The 16,339-nt window shown below is 35.1% G+C and overlaps 1 protein-coding gene across 1 annotated transcript; it reads right to left on the bottom strand.

Annotated features, from left to right (window-relative positions):
- Nucleotides 1-463: 463 nt before the first annotated feature.
- LOC101428821 (keratin-associated protein 20-1-like) lies at nucleotides 464-736 on the bottom strand. Its single transcript, XM_004468629.1, has one exon. The coding sequence runs from the start codon at nucleotides 734-736 to the stop codon at nucleotides 464-466; it is 273 nt and encodes a 90-aa protein (XP_004468686.1).
- Between the last annotated feature and the right edge of the window lie 15,603 nt (nucleotides 737-16,339).

Here is a 16,339-nt window from a genome sequence, read left to right as displayed (position 1 = left end):
AAATTTAGAAATAAAATCATAGAAGGTTCTGGAATGAGGAAATTGGATAACGGCAATTATAATTTTCAAATATTGCCTAAGAGAAGCAGAACATAAAACACTTGAATGATCTTTCTGAAGAACTGATCATCATGACTGTTATTTTAAGCTAAATCAGAATTTGGGACAAACACTGTGCAGAAGCTACCCTCTTAACATGATCCACAAGCAAAAAAAAAAAGGTGAATAAGCAAGAAAATTAATCATATTTGAAGAAATTAAATTTATTGAGAGAATTACATAGCTATCAAAGGAAAAATATTGCTGAACTTTAAAAAATATTCTTTATGAGAATATATATAGGTATAGAAAGAAGGAGATGATATACTAATTCTTTCATTGTAAAGTAGGATTTGATTGTTGCTCTTTGCAGGCACTGGATAAGATAAACTTCACAGGTGGAAAATCCAGTAGATCCAGGGGCTCAATAGAATCCATATGGCCAGTATCCATAGCAAGATGGACGGTAGCAGCCATATCTGTAGCTTCCATAGGAAAATGGGTGGTAGCAGCCATGTCCATAACCACCGTAGCCACGATAGCCACAGCCATAGCCATAGCCCAGGCCACCATAGCCATAGCCACAGCCTAGGCCGCCATAGCCGTAGCCACAGCCCAGGCCACCGTAGCCATAGCCACAGCCCAGGCCTCCATAGCCATAGCCCAGTCCTCCAAAGTAGTTGCCGTGATAGACCATGGTGTCAAGAGTTAACAGTTCAAGTGTGGGAGAGGATGAGATTGTCCTGAATGTGAATATCACCCTCTCTGTAATACCTTTTATACTTCCTCTCTAGTAGGTGCGTCAAACCACAGGCAATGTTGCACTCATCATAAATTATTTTTAACCACAAACACCACCAACAAAACCCTCATAAATCTTCTGTGTCATTGGACAATGTGAAGCCTTCATAACTGAGATTACTGTGCTACTTTATCAAGATTTTCTAAATAAAAATGTGCCTTGAATGACACATTCTTGACCTGGTTTTAAAGCTCTTCACTGAAACTTAAGTTTAAATTCTATAATAGGATTCTATGATTAAGAATCTTTGCAATCCACAACTGACTCATTTACTTTTGTTATTGTTATTTACTAATATCCTCAATTTCATCAACCTAGTAGGGACTAGGAAATGCCTCCCTTTGGATTCTCAAATTTTCTTTGAAAGGTAACTACCAGTGTTACAATGCTGTTTACAGGTGGGGCAACTGAGATCCAAAGACCTTAAATAATAGGCTTATTATCATGCACTGAAAGCTGCAGAGCTAAGATTTGAACCCAGAGAGCTAATTGCAGAACATTTATTCTTATCTACTGTGTTCTGGTGGCTACCCATGAAGTCATTTTACTATGTACATAAGATTAGAGGGTATTTGACTCTGTTCTAATTCAGCTCCAAACTTAAATGCTACAATTATTTGCCATTTTTTAAATGTTTCTCTAGTCTGAGAGATTTTGCCAAGAATTTCCTGTTGGTTGGGGAAAATCTACTACTTTTTATGAAAATATATCTTTACAGAACTACTTTTTACAATAAAGACATGTCTGTCTTCACCTATTTGGTGGAAAACAAGTATCAAAATATATTCAAATTTAAATGAAATTATTTCATGAAAATAATACTTCACAAATAAATCACAATTTTATCCTGAATGTAGCACTGGATTCAGGACATACATTTAAAACCATAGAAATATGTTTAGACATGTTTAAATGTGTGATAAAAGAATTATTAGCCTAAGTTAGAAAGAAAATTTCATTTTTCTCAGGCCTATTGATCCAGAATTTTAAATATTGACTTTCTATCAGTATCTCATGAAACTCAGTGATATCTTTCCTTTGATTTTAGTAATAAACTACCAGTGATGTGCAATGAGGAGATGAATTTCTAAAAGACAATATATTTGTTCAGAACAAAAGAAGCTTAATATTAATTTAGACTATAATGAAATGTTGAATGTACATAAAGAAGGTAAAATTATTGGTTGACTGTAGCAGGTCAGAATTAGTCCTTGGAAAATGCTTCTGCCATAAAGACTAGCTTTAGAAGGATAACTTAAATATCTCCTGTGAGTAGGTCTTATAAAAGGAGACAATTGATTGTCATTAATTGCTCACAATAGGTTTAGTTGTGGCTAAATGAAGCATCTCACCTGTGATGTGAGACTATGCCATAAATTCTGGAGTCAACAAATTACTCAGATACATCCTGCACTTTAACTGATAGCATGACAAGGATGTTGATTGGTTCCAAATACACTGGGCCATGTGACAAATCCTTTCCCAGAGAACTGTGTGAACTGAAGTCACCTACACTCCCAGGTGCCGAAGCTACTCTGCATAGCACTATGGTGAATTTTTCTTTTAAGTCATCTGGGTCTGAGTTACATTTTGAGTGTCTGTGTTTGGAATATTCTTAATAATGTTCCCCAATACTTTTAAGGAAATTGTTCTACTTATGATTTGACCTTGAATGGTATGGATTTTGGTAACCTGTTATCCAAAAGATTATTACCATTCCATCTTGATTTTCAGTTTTCTATATATACATATAAATCTACAAAATGTTATGTTAAAATTTCTTCTGTTTCAAAGTTGATTCCCCCTTGTTATTTCTTATTTTGTATATTTCTACCTTTTTATGCTGACCCAGGTGACAAGTGGTATATAATACCTTGAAATAACATAGTTTTTAATCTGTTTAAAATACTGTATTGCATATTTTCTATTTACTACCTTTTCATTTTCTCCAGTATTATTATTGTTTCCATCCTTGTATTTTCATTGGCTTACTCATTGCATTTTATACAGATTTTTGAATGAATATTATTTTTCCATCATTTTTATTAATTTTCCCATATTTTCTGCTTTACATTTTTCTCATAGTCTTGTTTTGTACTATTTTAATTACTATTAATTATTTTAGAATTCTGTAAATTCATTTTGCCTGTCTTCTTTTGGCCAGGTATTATCTAATAGATTTTGAAATTTCCAGATGAAATGATTTTTTTTCTGATTAATTTTTTTTTCATGAGAACAGAGTGATTTTCCAGTATTTCTTCTTAAAAAAATTTACTAACATTTTACTTTTACCTAATATATGATCAATTTTTGAGGATATTCTTTGTGAGTTTGAGAAGTTTTCTATTACCAATCTGTGATGTACAATATGTATGCATAAGAGAGAATGTTATTTTTTTAGATATTTTCTTTACTTACATTTTCCATTTAATCTGTCTTGTAATGAGGGTACTATATTAAAGTCTGTAATATTAGTTTTTTCCTAGCTAAGACTATCTCTCTTCCCTTCTTTTCTTTCATGTTCTGTCTCTATCTTTACTACTATATCTAATTTATTTATTCATGAAGGTTTTTTAATGTTATATACCACATAAATGTTCACAAATATTTTTATTTGTTCCTTTAATATGAAAAAGCATTGTTCTTAGTCAAATTAATGCTGTGACATGTTCTTTTTATATCAGATTTATTAGACTTGTTTTCTTATTGTGACATTTGTCCAGATATCTTTGTCCTTGTCTTTATTTTTGCATTTTTGAATCATGTTGTTTTAGGTATGTGCATATAACAAATATTTAATTCTTCCCTGGTGTGATTATTGAAAAAATTTCCCTTAGTAGATTCATTAAATGAACTCAAATGCATTGATAGATCCAGTAAGTGTATTAGTGTACTTTATGTTTTACCTAATTGCAAAAATTTTGTTTGTAAAAGAAATGATTTAGAAATGGATGATGGTAGGAAAACGTTGTGAACTTAATTAACAGGACTAAAATATATATCTGAAGGTGCTTAAAAAGGGAACTATTAGATTGGATATATGGTATTAGAATAATTTTTTTTTAAATCCACGGAACTACACAACACAGTAGACCCTAAGTTAAACCATGGACTATTGTTTATAGTACAATTATAAAAATGTGCTCTCATGAATTGTAACAAATGTTCCACACCAACACAAGATGTTAAAAATAGGGTAGCACATCAACGGTATTGCACGGACAGATGCTGGACATCATATATTCTGCCATAACCCACTGAATGGGTTGGTGGAGAGTATAAACTACAATGTAAACTATAATTCATGTGGTGCAGCAGTACTCCAAAATGTATTCACCAAATGCAATGAATGTGCCACAATGATGAAAGAGGTTCTTGATGTGGGAGGAGTCGGGGAGGTGGCGTGTGGGGAAGATGGGCACCTCATATTTTTTTAATGTAATATCTTTTGTGATCTATGTATCTTTAAAAAGAGATAATTACAAAATAAAAATAAAAAATAGGGTAGCATATGGGAAACCTGTGTTTTATGCATAATTGTTCGGTAAGCCCAAAACTTTTCTAATTAAGAAAAAAAACACAACAAAAATGGTATATGTATAGTAGGTAGTTTTTTTCTAGTGTCTACGATTGTACCTTAAATAAGTTTAATGCCCTTCTTTAACATTTTATAGTCTCTTTTACCAGTTTATATACATATTATTAAACTCCCAGTATTGACTGTAAGAAAAATTAAATAACTTATTCTATTATTTTTTTATTTTATTTATTTTTTCTCTCTTCCCTTATGTTTTATTTGGATTACACTACTTGTCTGAGCACATAAGAGTGTTCTGATCTAGTAGTCACTTTTGATTTTGTTTTGATATAATCCTACACACACATCTATCTATATCTATATATCTATCTATATCTGTCATCTAATCTATCTCTGTCTCAATACCTGTATCTCTATCTAGCTATATCCAATAATATGCTGAAATTTCCTTATCATTCTTTATTTGGTAGAAGATCAGCACCTAGTAGTTCGCTCAATATGGCCTTGTGAGTGCAGAATCTCATTACTTCCTGTATATTGAAAACTGTTTTTCTAGTGCATTGGTACCTGAAGGATAGCTCTACTAAATGTAAAGTTAATGCATTCTTTCAATAAGATCTTTAAAATGCTTCTCCCTTTTGTTTCTTTTTAAATCTTGCTTTTAAAAATTCTTTTTTTTTTCAGTTAATCTCTTTTCCTTTAAAATATTATTTGATTTTTTGACAGGAATCCTTGAGAAATTCTTCTTAAATTTGAAATCTAATAATTTAAGAGTATAAACATTATAATTGATAATTCTAGATTTGTACTGTCTGGCAACAAAGGATGCTTTCAATGAATAATTTTGGTCTCCTTTATTTCCTAGGTGTTTTCTTGGATTATAGTTTTAAATATTAGTTTTGCTCCATTGTTTACTTAACTAAATTGCGAAAATCATGTTTGTAATGTACCATTTGATTTTCTTTTTCAGGAGACTAATAACATGAATGCTATTCCTTCTTTGCCTGCCATTCTTTCCCACAATGTTCTGCCTCATATTTATTAATCTTTTTATCTCATTTTCATTCTCTTGCTTGTGTTCCCACACTTGTCTCTTATAACTTCTTAAATTTTTATTTTACTTCATTATTTCAAGAATATTTGTGTATCTTATTTGGCAATTCATGTCATTTTTATTTTTTTTATTTTTATTTTTGAATCACTTTTCATTAAAAAAAAACTTACATTTCTTTTCTTAGTTTTTCAATTCTTAAATTAGTTTGATTTATCCTCCAAGCCTTGGCTGAATGTAAATTAATTCAATTTAAGTTACATTTTGGTGTTTTCCTCTACCTCCATATTGTTTTTTCAGGAGATATTTTCCTCAGTTAATGTATATTGAATTCATTTTCTATTGTTTTGTTTGTGGTATGATTTATATTACTTTTTATTAATTTTTTATATAAATCCTAACATAAGGAAGCACTCTTTTTGCCAAAATAATAAAATCTAAACAATTAATGACTTTCTCTAAGTTTGTTTTAGCTATGATGAAATAGATTATATGCTTTCCAACTTGCTTTATGTCCTTTCCTTTGGATTTGAGATTATGCTTTTCCTCTTTTCCCATTCATTGCCCAATTTCAAAAGAGTACTTTTCCCTTCTTTATACAGGTTTCTTCCCTAGAAACATTGAGTTTTGACAAATACCCTAAAATCATTGATTTATTTTAGTTTCTTCCCAATTACCTGTTCATTTATTATCTCATCTTCAAGATCCTTTGATTAAAAGTATTATTTACGTACATGTGGAATTAGACTTTCTGACAGTGTTCCTGGGTAGAACTTTTGAGCTGGAGCCCAGGAAGTAAGCACACAGTGAAGCAGAGCAGCTGAGCCCAGAGAAAATAGAGCCCTGGAGAGAAAGACAGTGTCAGTTGTCTGACAGTTTACCACTGGCCTTGTGTAGAAAACAGAGGAGCTGAGCCCAGACAGAAATGAATGCCAGGAAGAAAGGAACCCAGGAAGTCTGATCCTGGCAGATGTCAGCAGTCATCTTGCTTTAACACATGGCAATAGACTTTGGTGAGTGAAGTAACGTAAGCTTTATGGCCTGGTAACTGTAAGCTTCTACCCCAAATAAATACCCCTTATAAAAATCACTTAATTACTGGTATTTTGCTTTGGTACCCCTTGCCTGACTAATACAATGGATCTAAAGGTTCCTTTGTGGAAACTTTTTAATTTATCAATACAAAAATATAAATAGTGTTCTTCAGATCTCCTTGATTCAATTTTGTTAAAGTATGAATTTACAGGAGCTTTTCTGTTCCATCAGGTTTATGGAATTAATTAGCATAATGAAGTATTAGTCAGTCAAAGTGGTGCTGAGGCATGGTATTGGAAATCTGTTGGCATTCATAAAGGATATTTTTAATACTTGGGGTAGAGGCTTACCTTCCCAAGGTCATAAAGCATGTGATACTTCCCTTACCAAAGTCTACTGGCATGTGTTGGAACAAGATGGCTGCCAGTCTCTGGGAAGGTTCAGCTTCCTCTTCCTTTCAAGGCTTTGTGGTCCAAGCATCTTCCAATCCCAGCTGTAGGCTGGGATAGGTCTCATCTCTCTCCAAGGACTCATTTCTCTCCTGACTCTGCTGCAGCTGTAGGCTATCAGGCTCATTCTGTTTATGGAGCTGCTCTGTCTATGGAGCTCTCTTTTTCTCTGTATTCTTCTGTGTATTTACTTCCTGGGACTCCAGCTTTTAAAATTCCAACTCTCTCCTGTGCTGGGTTGTTTTCTCTGCAACTCAAGGTCCTACTGATTGGCCAAATCAAAACTGTAATCATAATTTAAACATGTAAAAGTGAAATCTCTGAATTTAATACAATCTAATAAACAGACCAGTTTACAAACACAATCCAATATCTATTTTTGGAATTCATAAACAATACCAAACTGCCACACTCCACCCTCTGAATTCCAAAAAGACATTACAATGTTAAAAAAAAATCCTTAAGTCAGTAACAATGCTAAGTACAAAATCATATCACAATCAGTTTAGACATATACCATTTGTCTTGGAGCAAAGTCCATCCTGGCTTTAGAGCTCTGAAATTTGTAAAACCATTCATCTGCTTCCAATATATAAATGGAGAGACAAAAGATAAGCATTTACATTACCATAAGGAGAAATTGGGAGGGAAACATGAGTTGTGGGTATAGAACAGTTCTGAAAACTTCAAGGCATACTTCATTAGATTCCAAAGTCTGAGAGTCATTCTCAAGATGACTCCCTGGTTCCTCATGCGGAATCACTCTTTCCACAGGCTTGCCCAATGGCCATTTTCTTGGTTCCACTATCATCAAACATCTGGATGGAGACTGACCTCCAGACCTCACCCTCCAAGAGTGTTAAGGTGATGGCCACACTTTACCAACAAATCTTTGGGGTACAGTCTCAGCCTCCTAGTTCAGTGATGTGAAGACAACATCCTCCCTAACCTTTGGCATGCAGATGCAACCTTCTTGGGGAAATGAGTTGGTGCCCTGGCCTTCCCTAATCCATGGGGGTCAGGCCCAACCCTCTCAGAGGGGTGTCAACCTTACCCTCCCTAATCCTTGGGGAATGTGCTCCACCATCTCTGTACCTTGGGGTGGCAAGACCCTCCCCGAACATCTGGTGGGAACATCCATCCTCTTCAAATGATGGGGCAAGCTCACCCTTCCTGTACACATAGGTGGGGTTCTTCTATTGGCCCAAGGAGAGGTCTTAATTCCATACATCAGATTCTATGGTTTTCTTCTTAAAGCTGTTTTCCCTTCCATATCTCTAATCAATGTCCCTTTTAGTCCAGGATGACAGTGGTTTTGTTCATACAGCTCTCTCAAAAAGCTTGCTGGTTTAACATGCAAGAAGCAGGGGTCCAAGCCATCAGACAGTAAGATTCTCCTCATGTTTTTCCTGGATAACTACATTTCAATTCCTGATTTACAAGTTCCATGTTCAGTCAATTCCTCAAATAGGGCACTATAATCTGGGACCTCGGTTTCAGAGTCTTGGAATTACCAGTGTCAGTTTCTGTTTTTACTTTGTCACCAACAGTTCTGTTCTCAGCCTATTTCTCCCTTCTAGAATTGTACTATAAGTTTCAAGGAGATGCCAAGTCACATTCTCAAAGTTTACTTTGGAATGTTCTTCAGCTAAATGTCCAGGTTCACCATTTTCAAATTCTGCCTTCCATAAAACCTCAGGAGTTAATCTTCTTTTCTGCAACTTTAAAACATGGATCATCTTTCCCAAGTTTCAGAATTTACTTCTAAGTCCTCATAAAAAAAATCTCTTTAGAGTCCATATTCCTACCAAGAGTCTCTTCAAAGCAATCTAGGTCTTTTCTATCAAGCATCTCATAATTCATCCCCAAAATACCTCTTGTCCACTTATAAAACCATTCTAACATTTTGCTAATTGCAAAAGCACTATCCCACCTGGTACCAAATTCTGTATTAGTCAGCCAAATGGGTGCTGATGCAGAGTACCAGAAATCTGTTGGCATTCATAAAGGGTATTTATTTGGGGTACAAGCTTACAGCTCGAAGGCCATAAAGCATATGATACTTCCCTCACCAAAGTCTGCAGACACGTTTTGGAACAAGTTGGCTACCAATCTCTGGGAGGGTTTAGCCTTCCTCTTCTTCCTAATGCTCCATGGTTCCAGCATTTTTCAATCTCAGCTGTAGGTTGGAACAAGTCTGGTCTCTCTCCCAGGGCTTGTTTCTCTCCAGGCTCAGCTGCAGCTATAGGATATCAGGCTTTTTCTTTTCCTGGGGCCTCCACTGTGTTTATGTAGCTGCCTCTATTCCTCTGTGTTCTTCTCCTGTGTATTTACTTCCTAGGGCTCCAGCATCGAAAACTCCAATTCTCTCTTCTGCCATGTCATTTTCTCTGTAAGTCCCCACCCACCAGGGGGTCAGGGACTCAACATCCTACTGACATGGCCCAATCAAAACCCTAATCTTAATTTAAGCAAGTGAAAATGGAACTTCTAAATTTAATACAATCTAATATACTCAGAAGAGTAGACCAATTTACAAACACAATCCAATATCTATTTTTGAAATTAATAAATACCAGAGTACCACAAATGTATTTCATAATATCCCCTTATAATTTTGGTGTTCATTAATATTTTTCATTATTATACTGGTAATTTGTATGATTTCTCTTATTTTTTAATGAATCAATTTTTGACACATATTAATAAAGAATAAAACTATCCAAAGTGTACAATCAGTGGCATTTGGTGTAATCACATATTTGTGCATTCATCACTATAATCATTATTAGAGCACTTTCATTATTTGAATAATAATAATAAACAAAAAACAAAAGTCATCTTAATATCTCTCTGCTTCCCCTCCATACATGGCTGCTATTCTTTTTTCCTTCTCTCTAGTGTATTTGTACTTAGATTTTGTAAAAACAGTCTTACATGTGCAATATTTCCCATGTTTGTGTTTCACATGATGTTTTGCCATGTTATATAGTGGTTTTTAGCTTTATTTCTAGTAATATACATGACTTTAAACTTTCCCTTTCAACTACTGTTGTACCCATCTAATATCTCTGATATCTCTGCTAGTTACAGATACCATAATATGCTTTCATATTTTTAATTCATTTCCAAAGATTTACAAACAACCTTTTTACCAATTCTACACTGATTAAACCTCAGCTTTCCATTCTCTACAGTCCTTCTATTTTCTGGTGACCTAATATTTTAATTGATTAACTCCATGAGTTTAAACAGTATATTTAGTTCATATATTTCTCATATTTTTCTCCATTCTACCTATAATTTATAAATTTACTTATCTGTTCAATCTACTGACTTTGCCTTTCACACACATTTGGAATTTGATGTCCATTTTCATTTTGTAGATTCAACTCATATTTATTTTCCTTGCTTCTCCTTACTTTGGGTTCTATTTGTTCTTTACACTGCCTTTTTGAAGATTAAATTCATATCATTGACGTTAACCATATTTCTAGGTAAGACAAGGTATGAAATATCCTCAAATCATAGTTTTGTGTTATTCAACATATTTTATATGTTGCATTATCTTTGCTAAACAGCTCATATTATTTAATTATTGTCTAAGTTATTACATGATTTCTCTGTGATGCATACATTATTTAACTGTGTGTTGTCTCATGGGCCAAGAAGTCTCTTTATGGGTTCATCCAAGTTTATTCTTCCCTTTCAGAGACATTAGGGAATCTTCAGGCACTGATATCATGATTCAAACAAAATTTCCTACCATGATATAAATTCAGTTGGAGAAACCCTTTTCAATGTCTTAGGCATCATAAGAAGGTCCAAGGGGGACTGGAGCTACTCAATATAGATGCTGTACGCGAAAGAAAGTGCAGCCTGCCCAGGAGTGGCACTGCCCACACTTCCCTTGCCGCTGACGACAACAGAAGCGGACAAAGAAACAAGATGCAGCAAATAGACACAGAGAACAGACAACGGGGGGGGGGGGGGGGGATTAAATAAAAATAAATAAATCTTTTAAAAAATATATATAGATGCTGTAGTCAAAACTAGCAATGCAAAAACTCTGAAAATTAAGCTATCAGGAACATAATCCTCAAAAGTAAAGCCAGATACATGCCAAACCTTAACATGATACCTTATTAATTAATGATATAAATGGTACTCAGATTACCCTACTGTCCTATACTGTATTTTTAGGATAACATCAAAAATATCAACCATCATAATATGAACAAGATAAATCACAACAAGAATGAGAAAAATCAACTCCTCCTATAACTAGGTAGTAAAATGTTGGAAATATTTGATAAAGTTTCTAAAACTGCCAAAATAAAAATGATGAAGAAATTCTCCTGAAGTAACCACAGTAAAATGCTGCAACAGTAAAATTCTCTTGAACCAAATGAAAGATTTGGAAAAATCACCAAAGGAATAGTCATTAAAAGAAGAGCAAAATACAACTTATAAAATTGGAAAATATGACAATAGAAATTTTTTTAAAAACTTATTGTGTGGGCTCAATAAAAAAATGGAAATGACAGGATAAAATGAGTGAACCTGGTTGGATAAAGAACTATAGAATTCAACCAACTTAATAACATGGATCAAATAGACAGGAAATGACAATAAATAGAACTTTGGGGAAACTGTTGGAAATTAGCAAAATTTCTGACAGTCAGCTCATCATAGTCCTAGAAATAGAGTGGGAAAAAAGACAGACTGAATGAGTACTGCAAGATATACATGATATAAAAATTCTAAATTTGTTTTTCACTACTTTTTTATTACCTTTCTCATTGGTTGCTGTAAGGTCTAACATATTCCCCTTGACTGATGAGAATCTACTTTGGATTTATACCAGCTAAATTGAAGCCAAGTATGGTGTGATTACATCTTCCCCTTTTATGTGCCGTTATTGAAATCCATGGTACAACATTTTGCTATCAAAAAATGCACTGAACAATTACTCTTTATAAATTTTTATGTTTTAAACAGAGCTGGAAGAAGATAGAAGACAAACATATATTTTACAGACAGAGTTATGTTAAACTCTAAATTATAACTGGATCTCTACATTATTCATATGAATTTAAGTTTCTACCTATGTTGTTACCTTCCTCCATAGCATCTTTAAGTCTCCTACAGAATACCTTTGCTCTAGTTGGATTTTTACAATGGCTGCTTTAGATAAAATGTTGCTAATCCAAAGCCATGAATACTGATTAGCCATGGTCATACCTGGTCTTGGGGAAGAGGATATTTATTTCTGTTCTGTCACTAGGAACATGAGAGTGGCAGATAGGCACCGTGACACCACTGTGGGGAGACAGCAATGTACTTTTATTTGCATAATTTATCAGCCTCTGTCTTCCACCCTCCCCTGGATGCTGTACAGTGTTTTCCTGGGCTCCCATCTTCCCACAGTCCCTATGAATTATTTTCTGGTGCATTTGATCCTTTGTAAATATTCATGTTTCTGTCTTGATAATTTTCCTTTTTCCAGGGTGTTTTAAACTGATAGGGTGCTGAAAGCAATATACCAGAAGTGGGTTGGCTTTCACAATAGGCAATTATTGGCTTGCAAGATTACAGTTCTGAGGCTATGAAAAAAATATTCAGATCAAGGCAATATAAGCTGATGTTTTCCTGTCAAAGACTGGTTGCCACCAATTACTTGTCAAAGTTCATGATTGCATCTGCTTGTCTCTCCCTTCTCTCCTGTTTTCATTCATTGAGATTCTTGCTTCTTGTTTTCTTTCTCAGCTTCTTTAACTTTCTTTTGGTTTCTCTGTACACATTCAGCCCATTTATAAATGATTCCAAGTAAGAGGATTAAGACACACCCTAGCTGCACTTTAATTGAAGTAACTCAATCAAAGGCCCTTAATTAAAGTACATAAGAAAAGTTCCCACCCATAAGAGATTCACACCCACAGAAATGGGTGTCTTGTGGGCATGCAATCTAAACTATCATACAAGGCATCTCTACTGTTTCCTTTCAGTACAGCTTTGCTGGCAAAACTTTATTTGTTTGAAGCCATCAGTTCAGTTTCATTTTTTGATGATATTATTTGCCTACATAGCTCTCTAGGCTGATAGTTAATTTCAATCTATCCTAAAAATGTCATTACATATTATTTTGAATTCCATTATTTTTTTTCTGTTTGTAAAAATGCTGTTATTCTTACTATATTTTGTATGAATTGTGTGTGTGTTCCCTGGCTGCTTTTAAGCTTTTCTCTTGTATATGACTCAAAGGAGTTGGAATATGAATAAATGTGCTTTCACTTATATATTTCATTCTTGACATTGCAGAGCATTAGCATTGGTAGATTGATGTTTAATATCAACTTCAGTTTTAGAAATACATTTGTATATTTCTTTTACAAAGTGTTCCTCATTCTTTCTGGTGTAGGAATTATATTCAATATTACAGTATTGCAATTGCTGTAATGATGTATCCTTTCTAAGTGCTTCCTTTTCATGGAAGCACCCGAAACGTTTTGGTCATTTTGATCTTCCTCAGCCCTCATTTTTGACGAGTGGTGTTTCTAAGTGGATCCTCACTTAGAAAGAACTACTATAGTATTGCATTTAGATGAACATACCAGATGAGATGTCCTTTTCTTACCCTCCAAAATTTAGTGGTAGAGGCATACAAGAACAGCTAAGGGGAAGGTTGTATGGGCATCCCCTGTATTTTCTCTGTGACTTCTCTGTATCTTAAGCTTCTTTGAAAATAGTAAAAAAAAATATAAGACACTTATGAACTTAGATGAAATCGTGATATAAAAGATAACATAAAATGTAGTAGATAGCTTATCTTATGGTGATGAAAGACACAGAAACATTTTTAATTTTTTAGGTGTGAATTTAATTAATTATTATTATATTTTTATAGTTTTTTTAGCTTTCTCTTTCAGGAGGTTGTGGATTTCAGAAGGGTCACAACTGTGAAAGGGGAGGATCACTGGTGTGCAGTATTGGTAATGCGGGAATGTATGAAGAGAGGTCTATGTAGGCATGCCTCTGTGGAATATGAATAGTTCAAGTGATCATGGGGTATTGTTTTGGTGAGTAGAGACCTACACAATAACCAAATAAATATTGAGTTTACAGTCTAGAAAGTCCTGCTATATTCTCTAATGAAGTGACAAGAATCCTAGAGTACATGGGCAGTGCTTAGTGACCAATACATCAGAGCTTTCATGTTGATGTTTGTACTTATGAACCTTGTTCTTGTGAAATTGAAACTTATCATAGTATTAGAGATCGCCTAAAAGTTACCTTGTGAAAGTCTCATCATTGCTCAACTGTGGCCTCTGTCTAAGCCAAACTCAGCATATGAGCTCACTACCTTCCCACCAGAGTGGGAAATGATTCTTGGGAATGATCCTACATGGCATTGAGGGATTATTGCCAAGAACCAACTAGTGAAGCATTTGGAAAAAGACCTTGCTCAATAGGGGGAAATATGAAATGAAAATGAATTCTTATTCCTAAGAGATTAATATATCATGCTTATTATTGAGACGACAGTACACAAGGAGAGGTGAATTATGGTGCTGAATGAAGGAGTCTAGGTTTGGTAAGGATGAACAGATAAGGACACAGGACATTGGCTTAAAAATCATTTCAGTTGGATTTCAGGATGGGGAACAGCATGTGTCACAGCAAAATCTAAGGAAAAAGCATGATGATTTGGGGCATGTAAGGACAGTATAACAAGGAAAAAAGGAAGGGCAGATAATCTCAGGAATTCGGTACCCCATGTGAGGAATTTACCTTGGGATATATGTTCACCAATGTAACAGCGAGACTCATTTATAATTTCCCCATACATGGCTCTTCTGCCACTATTATTTCAACCAATAATTAGCATGACATTCATTAAATATATATTTCAAAGACTTAAATCTTTTGTCTGTTGATATACAGGTAAAGCCTTGAATCTCAGCAGAGAGCAATACCTGCTCTCTGGTTCATTGTTCTCGACCATGACAATTAACAAAATGATGACGATTGAAAACACCCATCCTGAAAAAATAGAATCTACAACTGCAAACAAGTCACTTTCATCCATCTGCCTATGAGATCCAAGCCCCCTCTCAATCAGAAAGAGAGTGAGTATCACCATTCCCAAATCCTCAAAATTGAGGAATGAACAAACAAAAGGGGTAATGCATCTATGGACTAAAGTATACCTGTTATTATTCTAGCAATGGAAGAAGTTATAACATTGATATAAAGGAAGTGGTTACAGAAGTTCTGAGGGGAGGGCGAGGGAAAAATAGCCTTTTGGGGACATTTTTGGCGACATTGGAATTGTTCTGCGTGACATTGCAATGATGGTTAGAGGCCATTATTTATTTTGTCAATAGCTATAAAATTGTGAGGTACAAAGTGTAAAAACCATAATGTAAACCATAGACCACAGTTTACAGCAATGCATAAATAAGTGTTCATCAGTTGTAAAGTACCAGAATAATGAAAGATATTGTTAATGGGGAAAAGTGGGGTAGGGGTTGAGGCATATGGGAATCCCACTATGTTTTCTTTTTTTTTTTTTTTTTAATATTTATTTATTATTATTATTATTTTTTAATTACATTAAAAAAATATATGAGGTCCCATTCAACCCCACTGCCCCTGCCCCCCACTCCCCCCACAGCAACACTCTCTCCCATCATCGTGATACATCCATTGCACCTGGTAAGTTCATCTCTGAACATCACTGCACCCCATAGTCAATGGTCCACATCATAGCCCAGACTCTCTCACGTTCCATCCAGTGGGCCCTGGGGGGATCTACAGTGTCCCGTAATTGTCCGTGAAGCACTATCCAGGACAACTCCACGTCCTGAAAACGCCTCCACATCTCATCTCTTCCTCCCGTTCCCCACACCCAGCAGCCCCCATGGCTACCGTTCCCACACCCATTCCACATTTTCTCTGTGGACATTGGATTGGTTGTGTCCATTGCACACCTATGTCAAGTGAGGGCTTAGATTCCACATGGGTACTGGATGCACTCTTCCCGCTTCTAGTTGTAGACACTCTAGGCTCCATGTTATGGTGGCTGACCTTCTTCAACTCCATGTTAGCTGAGTGGAGTAAGTCCAATAAGTCAAAGTTTAGGAGCTGAAGTCTGTTGAGGCTCTGGGCCTGGGTGTCATATTATCAGTCCAGAGATTCAAATCCCCTACATATATCTTAAACCCAGCACCAACTACAATTCCAATAAAGTAGCATGCAAGTCTTGTGAAAAGAGATCCCCTCTGAGTCCATTTCCATCACGCAGAAACACCAGCTCCAAAGAAGGGCCATCTGTCATGGCAGTGAACCCCTTCTGCCATGACCATAGAACCCGTGGGTCTCTTTATCCCTCAAAAGAACCAATACCTGGGGTTGTATCTACC

This window comes from Dasypus novemcinctus, chromosome 4, assembly GCF_030445035.2.
Source record: "Dasypus novemcinctus isolate mDasNov1 chromosome 4, mDasNov1.1.hap2, whole genome shotgun sequence".
Taxonomy (NCBI): Eukaryota; Metazoa; Chordata; class Mammalia; order Cingulata; family Dasypodidae; genus Dasypus; species Dasypus novemcinctus.
Note: the sequence above shows the minus strand (reverse complement) of the source record. Positions and strands in the feature narration are given on the sequence as shown.